General features: G+C 38.7%; 1 protein-coding gene across 3 annotated transcripts in view; it reads right to left on the bottom strand.

The window, feature by feature from the left end:
* Window positions 1–9,889: 9,889 nt before the first annotated feature.
* RETREG1 (reticulophagy regulator 1) overlaps window positions 9,890–18,598 on the bottom strand; it is a 57,635-nt gene continuing 48,926 nt past the window's right edge. For all 3 annotated transcript variants that reach the window (XM_063130247.1, XM_063130249.1, XM_063130248.1), the window contains 4 exons: window positions 18,184–18,321; window positions 17,469–17,533; window positions 15,905–16,031; window positions 9,890–14,320 (listed from right to left, as the gene is read on the bottom strand). In XM_063130247.1, the coding sequence (XP_062986317.1) occupies window positions 13,824–14,320; window positions 15,905–16,031; window positions 17,469–17,533; window positions 18,184–18,321 (827 nt within the window). In that variant the 3' untranslated portion in view covers window positions 9,890–13,823. The remainder of the gene's footprint in view (window positions 14,321–15,904; window positions 16,032–17,468; window positions 17,534–18,183; window positions 18,322–18,598) is intronic.

Raw genomic sequence — 18,598 nt, forward strand, 5'->3', positions numbered from 1 at the left:
AAAGAAGCAGGGCACCTGCAGCTTTAACTGTGGTGATGAAGAGGGAATTTCACCAGATTTTTCATATATACAAATGACACCTGCTGAAATTCCCTTTTCTATGCAACCGTTAAAGGTACAGGAGCCCTGTCGTCCTTTTCATATGGTCACCCTATCTAATGGGTCCAAGGTGCTGAACACATTTAGCTTCTTTAGAGTTCTGCCTGGAACCCAGAGCGGATTCACAACCCCACTGAAATAGAATCCACCATTCTATTAAGACTTACTCTTTTTTTAATGAATGTTTGGGATTGCTTGCAAGCAGCCTGAATCTTCTTTCCCACTATTCATGGGAGTTCAGAGGGAAAATGCAATGGAGATACCATAGTCCCAGACCACCAGGATGACTCTTTAAGATATAGGGGTTTTCCATGCATTACAAAGGAACAAACCCGGGTTTGCAACGAAGTGTATACCTGCCAAGGGAGGGGAAGTGAATGGTAGGTTATGAGCCCTCATTAACACATCTCTCTCCAAATGTAGGGTCATCTTATTCACAAGTTATTGTATTTTTAGGTGTACACAGAAAATGTGTGAATTAGTCTTTTAAAAAACCAAAGACTCCAGAGGTTGCAGCAGGGTGTTTTATTCTTTTACTTGTTTGTGATACTTATATACCACTAAATATAATTAAATCCCCAAGTGGTGTATTGAACCATTTAAAGTTATTGCACAACAAGTTATTGCACAGTGAGACAACAGTGAAAGAAAGATGCAACATTAAGTATGATACAATAACCCAAATAGTAAGGTATTTCTCCAATTCTAGTATTACTTAAGATTCAAAGAAACATTGGAGGGCAGAGAATAGATAACCACAGTTGCCATAGTGCTAGGAAATCTAGGATTTTACCAGATACCAAGATCTTCCTATTCAGGCATTAGAGTCTATGCACAGACTGTTCTGCTGTACAGGTTCACAGTTGAGTTAATCCGCCCCCACCCCCCACCAGTTCATTGAAATAACGCATGAGGGTGCTTGTGGGCTCTCCCACACTAGAGGCATTCAAGAAGCAGCTGGACAACCGTCTGTCAGGGATGCTTTAGGGTGGATTTCTGCATTGTGCAGGGGGTTGGACTCAATGGCCTTGTAGGCCCCCTCCAGCTCTTCTATGATTCTATGACTAACCCCGCCCCCATCACTGATATGCACAGTGGCCACGTCCCATTCCCCTCACCACCGTCTGCATGTTTTGCTGGGGTGAGAAAAAGCTCTACATTCATAGCAAGCTCCTACTGGCAAAGGGTGATCTTGATTGGGCAAGGGTCCCCATTCACATCCCTATTCATGTAAATCTCTATATACACACCTCCTGGTGTGGGTCCTCAACTTTTCAAAAAGTTGCCATCTCTTAGAATTGTGGAGAAAACACTGAAGATGTGTGGAGCAGGATATTAGATTATTGCATGGCTAAGAGGAAAGCTGTACATCCCAGAATGAGATTTCCCATTGTTGTAAACAAACCTGTTTCAGATCCTGTTTAGATAATGTCAGCTGTCTCTTCTGAAAAGCAGCAAGATTCTAGCACTCATAGGATTCTTCAGGACAAGGCTTTTATTGTGCAGTCTCAAATGGAATAATTTGTAGCCTTGTAGGTATAATTTGTAGCCTTCTTCCGTCGTTTTTCATACCAGAAAAACTCTGCTAAGGAGGAAATAGTTGCATAATACCTTTTGGTTGGTAATGCTTGGAGCCCTCTGTCTGGACAACCATCTGTCAGGGATGCTTTAGGATGGATTCCTGCATTGAGCAGGGGGTTGGACTCGATGGCCTTGTGGGCCCCTTCCAACTCTGCTATTCTATGATTCTATGAAGTATCCAAAGGCACACACATAAAAGCTTTTTTTTAAAAGGAAGGCAATAGATGTGTGTGTGTGTGTTTGACATTCAGAAATGTCTACGTGATTTGTGCCTTTGGTACAAAATAAGCACCAGTAGGTGCTAATTGGTTAAGGCTATAAAGAGAGGCAAGAACAACTAGTACTATCACTGGCAGAGTATGAAATTATTTATCAAAGTGAATCCAAACACAGTGTTAACATATATGTAAGTGTATGACTGCAATCCTGTGCACACCAGGCCAGGGGAAGCCCCCCTGAACACCATGGAATTTATTTCCACAAGAATATGCACAGGATCAGATTGTGGTATTAAAAGTCTGTACTTTTTATATTAGTAGCATAATTCCTGTCACTATGACTGTCAGGAAGTGTATAGAATGAGGGCCTGTATATTGCAGAGACACCCCCTCCCAGGAGGTTCAGTGCATCTGGGTCACCCCTTATCTGCATAATCCTCTTCCTCCCTGGTACTATTTCTAATTATGTAAACCTAAGCACTGCCTTCTAACTATGGCATTTGGGGGAAGCTATAGTACTAACATTGGTCAATGTTAATCAAATAAAAGAGGAAGTCCTCCTGTCATTGTAATGTCTTCTTTGCACTTAGGGCAAAGGAGGATTTTGTGTTTGTGCTGTTTAAACAGGTTGAAGGAGGTCATGTGGCTCAATCCCCAGCATGCATTTCTGTGTGACTGGAGAACACCCAGCTCAAGAAGTGATAGTGAGACAGGTAAGAAACTTATGTATTGATCTTTCTATTGCGGCCTCCAGTAGAAGCAAACACTGATGGAAGAGATATACAAATACAGTAAATGCAATTTGCTTGAATATTATTGCATCCTTCCCTTTTAACTTCCATAATTTGCAAGGAAAGGTCAAATTAGATATGGGACTTCAGAGGGGGTAGGCTACAACTTCCATGCAATGGACATCTCACCATTCAGTCTTAAGAGACAGTAAATATGGTTCTCTAATTCCACCTTAAAAGCATGCACGGAGTTCTATTACGTCAATTTCCACTTACTGTAATGAACAATGTATGTCATGAACAGCTGCCTTGGTAGTCAGTTTGGAAATATCAGCTAGTGCAGAGCATGGTAGTAGCCCCCACCTGTTGATAGGTATGAACTGATATTCATATATATTAACTATTTTGAGACAGCTGCACTGGTTTTCAATTTGTTCTTGGGCCCAATTCTTGTGCTGTTTCATCAAACTATATGAGTCCCAATAATCTCAGGGAAAATTTTCCTCCATACAAACCTTCCTGGCTCTTGAGATCTGTTGAAACCCTGCTCTGGGATTCCATTTTATGGGGAATCTAGTCAGCCTCCAGGAAAATCCAGGTTCTCTTAGTAGCAGCACTGTTACTGCTTTTTATTTGTAACTAGCTGTACCCTGCCACGCGTTGCTGTGGCTCAGTCTGGTTAAATTGAAAAGAAAGAAAAGACAAAGCGGATGTTTCTAATATGTTTAATTTCACAATGCTTGTGGATATACAATATTTTTAGTTGTTCCATTGTCTGTGTAGATATAGAGATTGTCTGGTTTGCCGACTCTAGAACACGCAACATGTAATTGTCCATGTGAGAAGCAATCTGTGTCTAGATCTAAACCGCACAATTCTAAAGATTGCCCCTGAGCTTTGTTGATGGTGATTGCAAACGCCAATCGAATGGGGAATTGCAATCTCTTAAATTGAAATGGCATATCTGTTGGAATCATAGGAATGCGAGGAATGAGGACATCTTCACCTTTGAAAGGTCCTGTCAAGATTGATCTCCGACTATAACAATTGCCACTTCGTCTATAGTTGGAACATTGAATCTTCGCACATGTTCTCCAGCAGGCGTTTTGTCAGCATGAATAACAGTCTTGTGTGTATCAGATGGCATCATGTCAATTGCTGTTTTGAACAAATGTACTAAATTGTTTTTTTCGTGAAGTAGCTGTTGCAGTTTTGAAACAATGGACCTTTTTATGCCGGTATAAATTCCGCAGCATGCATTCAATTCATCATTGCCATCACCAATGAAATACATTTGTAGGAATTTATGTTGACTATCTTGAAACGGAAGGAAGGAGCCGGCTTTATGATAAATTTGTCCTTTGACTTTGAAAGTTGGCATAAATGGAGCTGTGATGATTTCTGCGTCGAACGACGTCATTTGGAAGCATGAGTTGTATTTCCTGATGTTAGATAGGAAATGCTTTGATTCAGCTGTATATCCGGCAAGCAAAGTTTGTAATGGCTGTGGTGGTTCTCCAAGTTGAGGCAGTTTAATTTTTCCAGCAGCGCAGCACATTCCTTTTGTTTCTCCATTAAATTTAAGAGCCTTGCAATAAGGACACACTTCAGTCACAGTGCCGATGAGAACATGCCGCCTCAAACTATAATCATCAGCTGGGTTGTACCGGAATGCAAGGCGATTGTAATCGTGTGATTGTTTACCACGGAGTCGTGTTTGACGCTGATGTGCTGTTTCTCATTGACGTCTTTCAGCCCCTCTCAGCCTTTCGCGTTCATTCTGTTGAGAACAAAGCAGATCTGAAGCTGTAGTACGCGATTGCCGTGCTCGCAACCGTGCATCCTAAAGTCTGGCTGAACGTTGCTTGGTTGATTCCTTGGCACATATTTGAGCCATTTTTTTTCTTTTTTTCTCATTTGTTGAAGCCCGTTCTTCCTGAGTCTGATGTGCAATTTCTCGTCGCAGTGCTTCCGCTGCGCGAGTACGACGACCTAAGTGTGATCTTCTGCGAGGCATTATTTGGATGAAGTAAAGCAGTTTGTTTGGTTTTTAAAAAAGGTTTTTTTTTACGTTGAGGTGGTTAGTGGAAACTCATGGCAGTTACCTTTCTTCAGAATGTGTAACTGTCACAGGTGTGACATCTATATTCACTCAGCCAATTGCGAGAGTACATGCAAATAGGAGAGGAGGCAGAGGCAGCGGATTGGCCTACTGGTTGGTGATGTCACAATGATCAGCAGGACTGATTTTGAGGAGGCCTATTTCTTCGATTTTAAGACAAACCTTTGACCCCATAGAGAACATAGTTACATAACAACGCTCGCGTATTCGAACGCAACGCTGTGTCAAAATTTCAAAGCAATCGGTGAAGAACTTTCGGAGATATAACGACAGTAACGAACGGTCTTTTTCATTTTTATTTATATAGATTCCCTAATCCCTGCACCTATTTGCCTGTAACTGGGCAGCCTTTATCTCCTCAATAGGGGCTACTATGCCTTCAGATTTCATGCCGTTCTGCTCCCGCCTCTAATTATAGTCAGTGGGAAATTTATCCGAGGTGTCAACAGGTGAGGAGGCTGTCTCAGATCTGAGCCAAAATGTGATGCCACTCCAAGCGTTGGAGCTGAGGAAACCTGCTCTTTGAGGCAATTAACCAAGTTCTGAGGCAATTTCCCCCCCACTGTCCCATCAAATAATAAACTGAAGGAAGCTGCAAGTCTGTGAAATCTCAAGGCGGAAGGTGTTCCTGTCATGCTGCTAGGTTATATTGCACTGACTGTGCTCACAATTCTGACACGTAAACAAAAAAAGTTATCTAATCCTGCAATTGAGATTGAAGATATATCTGATGAGGAGTGATGTTGAATAGGACGCGTTGTGCTTTTCAAACTGAGAAATCAAAACAGATTTTCTTTTAGAAAATATTTACTACAATGTACGCTATAATGTAGAATGCAGATGGTTATACACATTGCAAGGATCATTATCTCCCTGGATAATTTATCTTCCTTGAAAAAGCATTGAAACCTCTCCAGTCGGACCATTGGACATGTTATTTCTTTTCATTAGATTTGTGTATACTTGTTTTTTTCATAGTACCAAATAAAGGAGCTTTAACTATTTTCCTATGAAAAACAAACTTAACAAAAGTATTCTGATGTCTATGGATTGACTCTTCAAATACTTGACATGGAATGAAAATGGAGCACACATACTACAACAGATATGAATGTTGCTGCAGGTAGAAAAGGAGGAGGGTAGTTTAGCAAATATATCCCATGTACATATGTGGTGGAATTGTGAACATGTACAAAAATTATGGAAAATGGTGTATAGAGAAATAAATGAAATAACTGGAATGGATTTAGAAGAAACATCAAGTGTAGCATTACTATCAATGTATGGAAATCTTAAATGTAATCAGATGGAAAAAGAATTAATAATGAACCTGTTAACAGCTGCAAGGTTAATGATATCCAGAAACTGGAAGGTTCAAGATTATGATATAGAAGATTAGTTTAAAGAAATATGGGATATTGCTATAAATGATAAATTAACATGTAATATTAGAGTTAGAAGGGGAATAATAAAAAACAATGATTTTGAAGAGATATGGAAATTGTTCCTAGAACATGAATTGTTAAAAGAGAAAGGAACACCGCCAGAAGATTCAATGCAATTTTGGAAACTAGAATAAGATCCCGAGGGTGGGGGGCACTTATTAATGTGAGTTAGTTAAGAAGTAGAATGTATAGATAAGAAATAAGAGGAATGTTATGTTATGTATGTATATGATTTATTATGTGTTGTTGTTAAATAATAAAAATTATATTAGAAAAAAAAAGTATCAGCAATTATATCCCATTAATGAATTGTTTAATTGTTGCATAGATTCTGATGGCAGGCTACATGGAAACATTTGTGGAGGCAATGTGTAGTTCAAAGACTAGGTCTCAGGGATACAGGAGCTATTTTTTACTTATACGAAGTAAATCCCAACCTAAGTTCTGGGGCTTATTGGTTACCTCCAAAATGCAATGATTATGTCATTCCCATGAAGTTGCACAAAATTCATTTTCTAAGTACATTTCCCCCCAGTTCGCCTTATGACCTATATATTTTTTTATTTTTATTGTGTGTGATTTTAATATTATGCCATATTGCAAACTATTATGATATCTATATCACTTTATCTATCTGAACAGAGGTATAAAAATCCATTTTAATTAACTAAAATAATAAGTTAAGGACATGTGTTCCCACATTTATATAGCCTATAAATTGAAAGTTTATGTAGCCACCAGATGGCTTTCTGCTACTTTATAAGTGAAGATTAAATTTTGAGTGAACATTTAGAAAGTATATTTTTATACCCCACTGTCTTATTTCTGATTTTCTAACACATAAAGACACATTTGAAGGAACAGGGCTTTTTTACAATAGCCAAGGACACATTTTTCAGACTCCTTGTTTTTTGTTTTAAACTGAATTTCCTAAATCAGGGATGGGCAGGCTTCAGGGTTGTTGGATATTCTTTTCTTTTCTTTCTTTATTACCAAAACCCCAAGTTCCACACAACCAAAGCCAGGCACAAAAGGTATGCATTAGAATAGGTTGTCTCTGAGCACATTAGGAGCCTAAGAACTTGTTTTTATTACCAGAACTGAACTGAGCTGACAGTCCTTTCAATAGACCATTCCTGGTTACCACAAACTTTCTTCAGTTCAGTAGCCTAATTTAGGTAGAAAAGTAATTTTGATGTTCCTATTGGGAGTCAAAACTTTTCCTGATCTACTGCAGATCACTCAAAGATCTACCAGTAGAGGGTGACCAGACGACCCAGAAAACACTGAAGACCTCTGGAAAAATGAGGCTTCTCCAGGGCAACCGAGACTGGGGCCCAATTTACCAGGAAAAGCCAAGGAGAAGGCCTGGATCAGCGCAGGGAGGGCCTAGAAGGATGCAGTCCCGGACTTCCAGTCCCTCCCGTGCCAATCTAGCCTTCTCCTTGGCTAGTTCGATCATGCTGGCCAAGGAGAAGGCCTGGATCATCCATGGGGAGGGCCTAGAAGGGCGTGTTTCCCATGCCTCCCCTCCCAGAGAAGAAGCAAGTAAGGTAAGATAAGAGGTGTGTATGTGTGAGAGTGTGTATGGATGAATGGGGTGCCTGGTTGTTTGACTGAATGGATGTGTGTGCATGTTGGTGGTGTGGGTGTGAGGGGAAGGGACCCATAGACCTTCCTCTCCAATTTGTTTGATATAAATGGCATGACGTATATTTTGTAACAATTGGTGATAATTGTTCATCCTTCTTAAAAAAATTAACAGGGTTACCATTATTATTAATCTCTCTCTTCTTACTTGTGGTGGTTTTTCTAGATGAATATGATGGGCTTTGCCAAGTCATGCTGTCTTTTACGGATTCAGAAATTTCCTGTTGAACATGTTTTAAGTATGACTGCTTTCTGGATGTTAGCATGCATGTATTTTGGTAGGCCTAATTTCTGAAGGTTTTCTGTAAAAAATAAAAATAAAAAAATTGATGAGATGCTGGTGACTTATTTGACTAATGGGATAAGTGTAACTTTTTCCTGTTGCCATAGTTCTTTAACTTCCATAGCCAGTGGTGTATATTTTTCTCTCGTCATCTTCCTTTTCTGCAACATTTTTGTCATTAGGTATTGCTATGTCAATGAGGTAGGTGTGTTTTCTTTGTTGTTTTTGACTGTTATGTCTGGTTGAAGTTTAAACAAGCTAAGAGGTGCTAGCCTTTAGTCCATTTTGTTCCATGGTTAATGTTTGCAGGGTAATAGTAGTTTATACTCTTTCTGAATGCTTGTTTGCTGTACTAGATTTTTCTGTACTTGTAAACTGCTTCATTTGTTCAGTAGTAGCAGTATGCTGAAAGTGTTAGTATGGATATGAGAAAGGTGATGAGGAAAGAGTGTTACATATTAGGAAAGGTGAGACTATGGTCATCCAGTGAAGGATTTGCTGTCACAAAAGCTATTTGAGGGAAGGGGAGACAATCACACGGAGTATAGCAAAAGTTCAAAGTATAACAAAAGCTACAAAAGTAGGAATGAGTGAAGTTAATTTCAGATACATTGAATATCTCTCTTGTTCTTCATTCCAGTGATTTTAACATTAAGATGTTATGTTTGTCTTGTGTGCTGTGAAATCAGACATGTGACCAAGGCCATGTTTGGGTGGGCACGCCCCCTTGGGGTGGCCATGCTGTCCTTTTGATTTCCAAAATATGGTCACCCTATACCAGAAGATCACAAACTACCTTCTACCTGCTTCTTCCCTTAATCTCCCAACTGTATTCTCCATTCAATACTGCAGAAAGGAATGCAGATTGAAGCTGAAATCACTTATCGGGCAAACCTCTGAAATTATCAAGTAAGATAATTTAAGATTAAATGTTTTATTTCATATGACCCTCCAGACTGTTACAGTGGTTCATATAGATTAAAAAATTAAAATAAAGTTGACAATGAATGTACTATTAACATATATACAACTATCACAAAAAGAAAAACACAGACATTAAATGGTTCAAACCACTTTTATAATAATAATAATAATAATAATAATAATAATAATAATAATAATTCCATGTTTATAAAACAGTAATCATGCTAGGTAAAGTGCTGCAAAATACTTTAAATGATTTAAGACTTTTGTAAAAAAAAAAATCCAGTTTCTGGTTATCTGGATAGATAGTGCCTAAAGAACTGCACTGCATTTCTAATAAAAGCAAATTTGTAAAGAGATATCTGTGGGTATGGCTAAAAAGTCACAAAAATAAAACCACACACAAAATGAACAAATATTAAGTTCTATTGGTTAGTTTTATACTATCCTAATTATAATATACCTCCCCTTATAATTTAATTTTGTGTGTGTTCCAAAAACCGGTTTCTATATAAAAGTTGATAGTTGATTTGTATAACTAATGAATTTAAATATTCCAACCGAAGCAAAGCACACGCCTTTTTTCCATTGAGTTCAAATGACCATTTTCCCATATGCTCTTAACAGTTCTGCTAAACATGGCAATTAAGTCGTACCTCCCAACAATGCAACACCCATTTAGATTGAAATGGGGGACCTAAATGACACATTCTACCTTTCTAGTATGTATTATGATCATCCTCAACATCTCTGAAAGTAGATTTCTGGTAAGGAAATGTTGATCTGTAATCTACTTTAAATTTTACCTTCTTCATACATGAACATCTGCTTTCCCCCCACTAACGTTTGGGAAGTTTGGAGTGGAAGAAAGAAAATACTAATTCTGCGTACACATCAGCCTCAAATATTTGTGGGCTGAATTTAAAGCACATCCTAAGGGTTCGGAGTGAGTAATTAGATAGTAGCAAGTATAGGAGAGGTTAGAGGGGGCGCCAATAATTTGATGTTAACTTCTGTCCGCAGTATTGACACGACTAAGCATTAGAATTATTAGAATTATTATCAATGCTTATAAGTACTGTGATGCCAAAGAGCACTTGTGTGACCAAATGTACTTCCATAAGATTGCTACACACACACAACCTCAGCTTTAATATTGGTGATATACCTCACTTGTGTAAGCCATCTTACAAGTGATTATGTTATCATCAAATACTAGCCCCCAAACCAGTACTCTTACATTACTTTAAAAAGTGTATTTGGTCACACAATACAAAAAGTGTATTGCATGATATTGTATGTCCCTGTACTTTCACTGAAAGAGATATACAGAAACATTTGTAAGAGAGATAAAGATGTAAAATAGGTAAGAAGTTAGGAGGGGTCATCCAAAGATAATTTGAACACTGCCATTCTCTGCCTTTCACTTGTTAGAAATAAATCCCAGTCTGTGGTGGTGTTTTTCTTAAAACAGGCACTACAAGCTAATAAGCATCTAAACCCAATTCTATCCATGTTGATTTCCAAACAAATCCCACTGATTTAAATGCAATTTATTTTCAAGTATGTATGCCTAGGATTTCAGTCTCTTGTTCACTCAGAAGAAAGTTTGACTGCATACGAAGATACTTACTTCCTAACAAGTACACTTAGGAGTTCAGCCTTAACCTTTAATTAGCTCTTCTGTGAGGGGCTGAGGAGAATTCTTACACTACAATTTTGAGTTGTAAGAAAACTTGAGTCTAAACTGGGAAGGGTTAAGTAACCTGTCAGTTTATAAAAGCAATTGCTGTAGTGAAGATTGTACAGGAAGTACCTAGGTGGTGGATTTTTGTGACGGCAACTCCTTGCATGCCACAGGTAATTACAATTCATTGAGCCTGTTCCGATGACATGGTAAGTCATGGTGGTTATGCATTTTGAACTAAACGTTAGCCATGACCAATTTCTTATGGATCACTCCATATTTTTTAAAGTAAAGTAGTCTTTTAAGGTGCAATCTTATGCATTTTTAGACAGAATAAGTCCTGTAACTCCTAGCATTTCCCAGCTAGCCACTTTTTTCTATTACAGTGGACATAGCCAAGTCCTCAGGTGTGTTGTACGTAGAACGTTGGATCCCAGCCTGTACATTTAGAGTTTTTAAAAGTCAAAGTGAGATCTCACGTCTCCAATCCAACACAACTTTTTTTCCTGTGTAAAATACTGGAGGTGAGGGTGATGGGAAATTAGTGCAGCTACACAAATATTTTCAGAATTGGGGCTTTATTAGTGTTATACTTTTTTTTTTATCTTGATACCAGAAAGAGAATTGTTTACAAGAAGTCTCAAGCAGGCCTTCCAGCTGCTTTCAGTGATGAATGGAACTTCGTTCCCTAGAAGAGTACCGCTGTATCCGATATTTGGAAATCCCTGAATCATTTCTTTAAATAAAACAATAAAGTGCACACAGTTACAATTTACAACACGACTGGTATGAGCTGGGAAGATGCTCCACCAGTTTACTCACAGATCTTCTTCTAACCCCTTCCTGCTCTCCCTTCAAGTAGCCTTAACATTTTAACAGTGCAATCCAATCCATGCTTACTTGGAAGCTAATCTGAATTCAGTGGGATTTACTCCCAAGTAAGCATGTTTAGAATTACGGCCTTATCCATATAATGGATAAGGCTGCATTATCTGTACCTTCACGAAAAGGTAGCACAAGCTTACTAATGGGTATGAGCTTCTCCTTTGCATACCTCCATTTAAGAAGCAAGAGTTGTACTCTGTAAGGTGGAAGTGTTTCCCCCTATTCCTTTATTTGTTCATCAATAAGGTTTTAAAACGATGGAACTGCCCAATAGTATCAAAGCTAAACTACATAAAAACCTGAGAAATCTAGTATAATATTTATAGGGGCATTTGTTTAGTAATAACTGTCAGAATCTTATATTAAGCATTAGTTTTGCTGAAACAGGCTGTGATCCTAAACACATTTACTAGGGAATAAGTCCTATTGAACTCAGTGGGACTTCCTTCAAAGTAAACATACTTAGGATCATGCCGATGTCTCATCTATTTGCAGGGTCTGAATCCACTTTTACCCATGTGAGTCTAGGCTAAAGAATAAAGGCACCAGCTTGACCAATAGAAAATAGGGTTGATATGCATTACAGTGACACAAGCACAATCAATAATAAGCAGGTGTCCATCTGAGTCTGTAATATTTTGAAAATCCCCAGATTCTTTTTCCACTCTGGGTGGTTGCAAACAATGATTTTACCACACTTCAGCAACTGATGTGTGATAACGTTATCCTCCTGCTAAAAGGTATGGAGACAGTTGACCAAGCTACTTTGGAGTGAGAGCTGACGCTGGGTAGTTTGGTCTTCTTTTTATGGGGTCTCATTAATCACCTTGGATGGGGAAAGAGGGATGAAAAGAATTGACACTGAGCTTCTAGCATAAAGTTTTTCTATAGTTAGTATGCTGTGCAGTAGTATTCACTATACATGTTGCCTAATGAACATGGCAGCTATGGCAGAAGAGAACCACCCTATAAACTGAGGCTGTCTTTTTGAAGGGCCATAAAATAGCAATTTCTACTCAATAGAATGCCAGTTAAAATATTGTAACAGTTTGTGATTAGTCAAAACAGCGGATATGGTCCCCCTTTCTGCTGGCTTTTTATACCATATATTAAAACTAGTGGTATTTCTTCCATTAAACTTTGGCTTACCTTGTTAAGGCACTGCCTGTTTCCATCAATTTTAAAGGTAAACCAAAATCACAAAGCTTAGAAGAAAAGTTATGTTAAAGATGACCCAAAGTCAGCCACAGAATATACAAGGTGCTAAAATTAGGGAGTGTTTTATGGCAATATCTTCTACTTATATGCCAGGAATATTCTGCATCTCTTCTTCAGCTGTAGTTCTTGCAAAACTTAACAAAAGGACACAACACTGACGAAACTGGAGGTAAAGAGACTGCCACTCAATTTCAATAGTTATTTCCCCCCTATTTCCTCCACCCCCCAAATCCAACCCCACACTGCATATAACATGCTACATATAGATGGCATATATAATCTCAAACAATGTTTTTGTCTTGTTCTGTGGGCCTAGTACAAGGTTCCAGATGGCATGTAGAAGCATGAAATCATGCTGTTTTGTCAGGCTTCAAGACCCAGGAGAATGGGCAGAATTTAGAATGCATTCCTCTCCCTATCCATAAGAATAGCTGAAAATTCAGAGAGGCAACACTAAGGATGATAATCCATTTTGGTGATGTCTGGATTCATACATTGGAGATACTTGCACAAGTGTCCAGATCCTTGTTTACTCTGGAGGTTGAGATATTCTGGCAACTAGGTCATGATGGCTTCTTGATTCCTCTTGATATTTTCTCTCCCTGAAGCACTGCTGCCTAAATGCTTGAAAAGTCAGAGTAAACAGGCTGGAGGTGAAAAGGATTTGGTTACAGCCAAAAGGAGAGCTACATTTGGCAATTTTAATATATATATTTAAAATTCTTGCCTCTTAAATTCCTTTGAGACAAAATAATGGGACAGGTTTTTCATTTCTATGGCATCACTATCAGAAACAAAACTACCAGCATCAACTGATCTATAACAAGTTAGTTCACTCTGCATGAAGGACGTTACAGCACATCAAAATAATAGATAAAGCTTACAGCTCATCATTTTCTTTTTTTCCTATTTTCTTTTTTGCATTTAACGTTGTCTATATTTTGTTTTTGCTATACGATTAAGTAGCTCCAGTTTCCACGTTAATGGCCCCCAAGCAGGTTTGAGAGGAAGCCCGAGGACTTCTTCTTTTCTTGTGGTTCTGCGTCTTGGCCTTTGGTAAGCTCCAGTTCACTTTCCATCTGCTCAAGCTCCGACTGGTCAAGCAGTTCAAAATCATCTCCTTCCTCTGTGTCTGTCTCTTCGTTTAAATTTGGGTCTGCTTGGATGGACTGCAACTGGTCTCTGACAGCTGCTGACACCACAGATGTTACAACATCACCAGCAATGGCTCTCACTAAGTTGAAGGCCTGGTCGTTCATCAACGGCAAGGAGAGGCCTGCTGCAGAGTGCCCCTCCTTAGCCTCCTTGCTACCCTGATTTGATGAGGTAAGAAGATGGTCCTTCTTTCTGTCTTGCTGGACTGGCAGGCCAATGCTTGAATCATCCTCATCATTTGTTCCTGCAACATTTTCTACAGATGGGAATTCTGTAAGATCTCTCACGAAAGCTTCCTCATGATCACTTGGGCGATCGAAATCTATTAAATGATTCACACGAAAAAAGGCTGTCATAAATGAGAAACCACCACAATTACCACGCCAACTTGATTTCTGTGTCATGATGCTATACAATTTCCTAAAGAAATATTTGAATGATCTCTTTTAAATTTGTTGGTTGTTTTTATGCTCTTCATGGTTTTTAATTTTTGTGAACGGCCCAGAGAGCTTCGGCTATTGGGCGGTATAAAAATGTAATAAATAAATAAATTCCTACAATACTCAAAATCCCAAATGTCGGTCTATAAGTCAAATCAGAATGAGCAAATAAAAAACAAAACTCATTAAACATTTTAACTGATGGAATATGACACCCACCTAATATAAAGTAGGTTACACTAGCAGTGTCATAACTATTGGGGGATGAGGAGGCAAAGGAAAGGAAGAAGTCTGGCAGAAAGACTGACAGATCTCAAGAGGTAAAACGTTTCTAAAAAATAGGTTAAAAAATAGAGATGACTTCCATGTTGCAGGTTGGGGTTAAAGATGGCTTCTATATCAAACAGTTTATGGCCACTAGTTTACTATACCAACAAAACAAATTGAAGCTTAATCCAGACAAGACAGAGGTGCTCCTGGTCAGTCGAAAGGCAGATCAGGGAATAGGGATTCAGCTTGTGCTGGATGGGGTTACACTCCCCCTGAAGACACGGGTCCGCAGCTTGGGTGTACTTCTGGATTCAGCCCTGAGCCTGGATGCCCAGGTTTCAGCAGTGGCCAGGAGTGCATTTGCACAGTTAAAGCTAGTGCGCCAGCTGCACCCGTTCCTAGAGATGTCAGATCTGGCCACGATGACACATGCCTTAGTTACATCCTGATTGGATTACTGTAATACGCCTTATGTGGGGCTGCCTTTAAAGAGTGTTCGGAAACTTCAGCTGGTTCAAAGAGCTGCAGCCATAGTGCTGACCAGGGCTAGTTACAAGGAGCATACAACTCCCCTGTTAAAACGGCTCCACTGGCTTCCAGTCTGTTTCCCGGCACAATTCACAGTGCTGGTTATGATCTATAAAGCCCTATATGGCTCAGGTCCAGGTTATCTAAAAGACCGTATTCTCCCTTATGAGCCTGCCCATGCTATGAGATCTTCTGGGGAAGCCCTTCTTTCAGTCCCACCATAATCATGGGCGCGCCTGGTGGGAATGCAGGAGAGGGCCTTCTCAGTGGCTGCTCTAGTGCTCTGGAACTCTCTTCCCAGGGAAGCTAGACTGGCTTCCTTCTTGATGTGCTTTCGGAGGCAGGCAAAAACATTTTCGTTCCAGCGATTAATCTGGACCTCCGTCTGTGCTAATGTCTTTTAAAATTGTCATGTATTTTAAATGTTTTAATATTGGAATATATTTTAAACTTTTGTATATTTCTATTCATAGGTTTTAAAATGTATATGTTTTAAATTTTGTAAGGTCACCTTGAGGCCCGGTACTGGGCAAAAGGCAGGATACAAATAAATTTAACATCAACAACTACTACTCAAAGTATGTTAAAATGTATTTGAGAATGACGTTCGATGGATTGTAAAATATATTTATTTGCAGGAAAGATGGAAGACTTGAAGTTGCGCATACCATCAGATGTGTCTGTCTGTGGAGTGTTTCCCTCAGATAGATTGAAAGTCCCATTGTCAGTCCAAGACACTTCTGATATATCTGTATCTGATACAGACATCTCTTTGGCCACAACAGCTGGGCTAACCTGTATTTTGAGAAATCAAAATGGCAAATGTAACACTCTTAGACTGTAGGCTAAACTGAATAATTACACATTAAAACCTGGGCAACTACTCTTTATATGCTCAAGAAATTTAAAGTTTTAACTAAATGCAAAGAGCAAAAGACCCCTGCATCAATATAGAAACAGCATTGTAATGTTAACTTTATCATTGTCCATTTTGGTACATTAAGTATGCCTTTATTTGCCATACTAAAGCAGAATGGTGAGAATGGTGAAGATATACCTAAATTCTAATCATTTTCTAGATAAGCTAAGAAGACAAGTTTGTCTAGAGCTATAATGAGAAAAAAAAAGAAAAGCACAATTTCTTTAGGGTAACTCAACCACCACCATCTGCCTAATTTAAACATGCATTTCAATACATCCTCAACAAAATTTCCCCTGCTATAATGATGAGTAAATTTATTTATGTATTACATTTCTACACCTCCCAATAGCCCAAGATCTAAATATGCAAAGATAAGTTCAGTTAGGTATCCTTAGAATTTTACATGTTCAAACTGTACATGCAGGGGATCAGGATTGTACCAGCTTGCCCCACCTGCATAGAGTTACATATTTAGCCTATTGTTTGCACACATAGGAATCGTTGTGCATATGCCCTATCCATGCAATCTCTACACCACAAAATTGAGCCATACAGATTGCATACGTCAGGGGTAATTTGAAATGCCCTCCCAGTGTTTTAGCCTACAACTCCCATCAACCATAGCCAACATAGCTAATGGTGAGAGATGGCTGCAGTTGGTGACCAAAACATCTAGAGGACCACAAGATGCCCATTCCTGGCATAGATCAAGCATAGATCAAGACTATGAGCATTGGCCCTTATCCAAATGTCAAACAGAATGTGTGAACAGCAGGTGACAGCAGTGTGCCACAGGGAGAGGGGGAATGGGCCAATGTGATCCTGATCTTACTTTGGTGTAGTGTACACTTTGAATGTCTGTGCAGGATGTTTGATGCTGATATCTGAAAGCTCAGTATGTTAAACAGCTACACTTACCGAGATTGTATTCTGTTGTGACTGCCTAAATCAGATCTCTGCTTCTAACAGCTTGGTGAGACTGAAGTCTTGACTTTCATTTTGAAAGCAGGGAATTTATTATGGAGAGGCCTGCAGCTTTCACAAGACAAACATCTCATGCCAAGAAACAGGCTTAGAGAAGGAATACATCTCAAATTACTCTATGCTGGAATGCTATGCACAAAAACTTGGGAGTAAGTGCCATTGATCTCAGTGGGACTTGATTCTGAGTAAATGTACATAGGCTCAGGCCATCAGAAATGGTTTAGAATTCCAGCACAGGGAAATACTGGGAAAAAACCTCAAACAGCAAGAGAACAATCAAAACATTTATTTGTATTCTAGAGAACTTAATATATGAGCCAGCCAACCTTAGGACACAGAGCTGATATGTCTAGTTCACTGTCTTCTTCTGTTGGCTGTGTTTTTATCATTTCTGGGGAAAAATTACAGTCGATTAACCTTTCCCACCTGTTTTGTCAGTGAGTATTTCTAGTCTCCCCCCCAAACACAGATTTAAAAATTAATTAATTAATTAGATTTGTACCCTGCCTTTATATCAAAAATGGTAGTCAAGGAGGCTTACAATCACTAATAGAACTTGATAAAATAACAATAAGTCAATACTTTAAAAACAATTAAAAATAATGAGAAACCCCAAAATAACAGAGTAAAAACAGTATCCAGCTCAAAAGACATTTCCACACCAAAGGCCCGCTTGAATAAAGAGGTCTTTGGTTAGAGGTAGAAGGACAGCAGAGATAATCACTACAACTTAATTGGTGCCTTCCAAATATTTGAATCAAAATCAAGAGATTAGTGTGCCACTTATTCATAAAGCACTTTTCATGGAAACAGTGCTTAACACATGAGTAGTAAAAATGTTCATTTTATATGAGACAGAATATTGTTTCATTTACAATATTTACCCCTATCCCTCATAAAGTGCTGAACATTTTCTTTTTTCTTTCTTTGTATCTGCTTGCATCAGGGGACAAATTGACAACCGCGAAAACAGCACACCTATTTTTCCTTTTAATATTCATCAAGGAAGTTGAAATTACATAGGAAAAAATATCGGCTTACCAGCTCTCTCTTTCAATTTTTGGTCGATATAGTCCCGAATACCAAAGTCCAGCTTCAGCAGAAATGACTTCAAGTTGTTATACACCTTCTGTCCAAATTCATTGCATTTGAAGAGTGGACATAAGAAGGCACATAGTACTATAAAGGAAGTGAGAAATACAGATAAATTAGATGGTTTTACAATGACTATGCAAAATAGTATATATCTGAGTCATTACAAATCCTTCTTAAAACATGTAAAATGATTTCCATATAAAAAGATATATGGGCTCAGTTTGGACGAGACGTTAGTCAATGCAATGTGAAAACTCCACTCAACAGTTGAATTTTTAGGGGGTACTCCCCACAAAGCATGTTCTAACTCTACCGTTGTGTGACTGTGGGCTACCTTGGAGTTTAGTAAAATCCATTGTGA

This window comes from Elgaria multicarinata, chromosome 7 (genome assembly GCF_023053635.1).
Source record: "Elgaria multicarinata webbii isolate HBS135686 ecotype San Diego chromosome 7, rElgMul1.1.pri, whole genome shotgun sequence".
In the NCBI taxonomy this organism is placed as follows: Eukaryota; Metazoa; Chordata; class Lepidosauria; order Squamata; family Anguidae; genus Elgaria; species Elgaria multicarinata.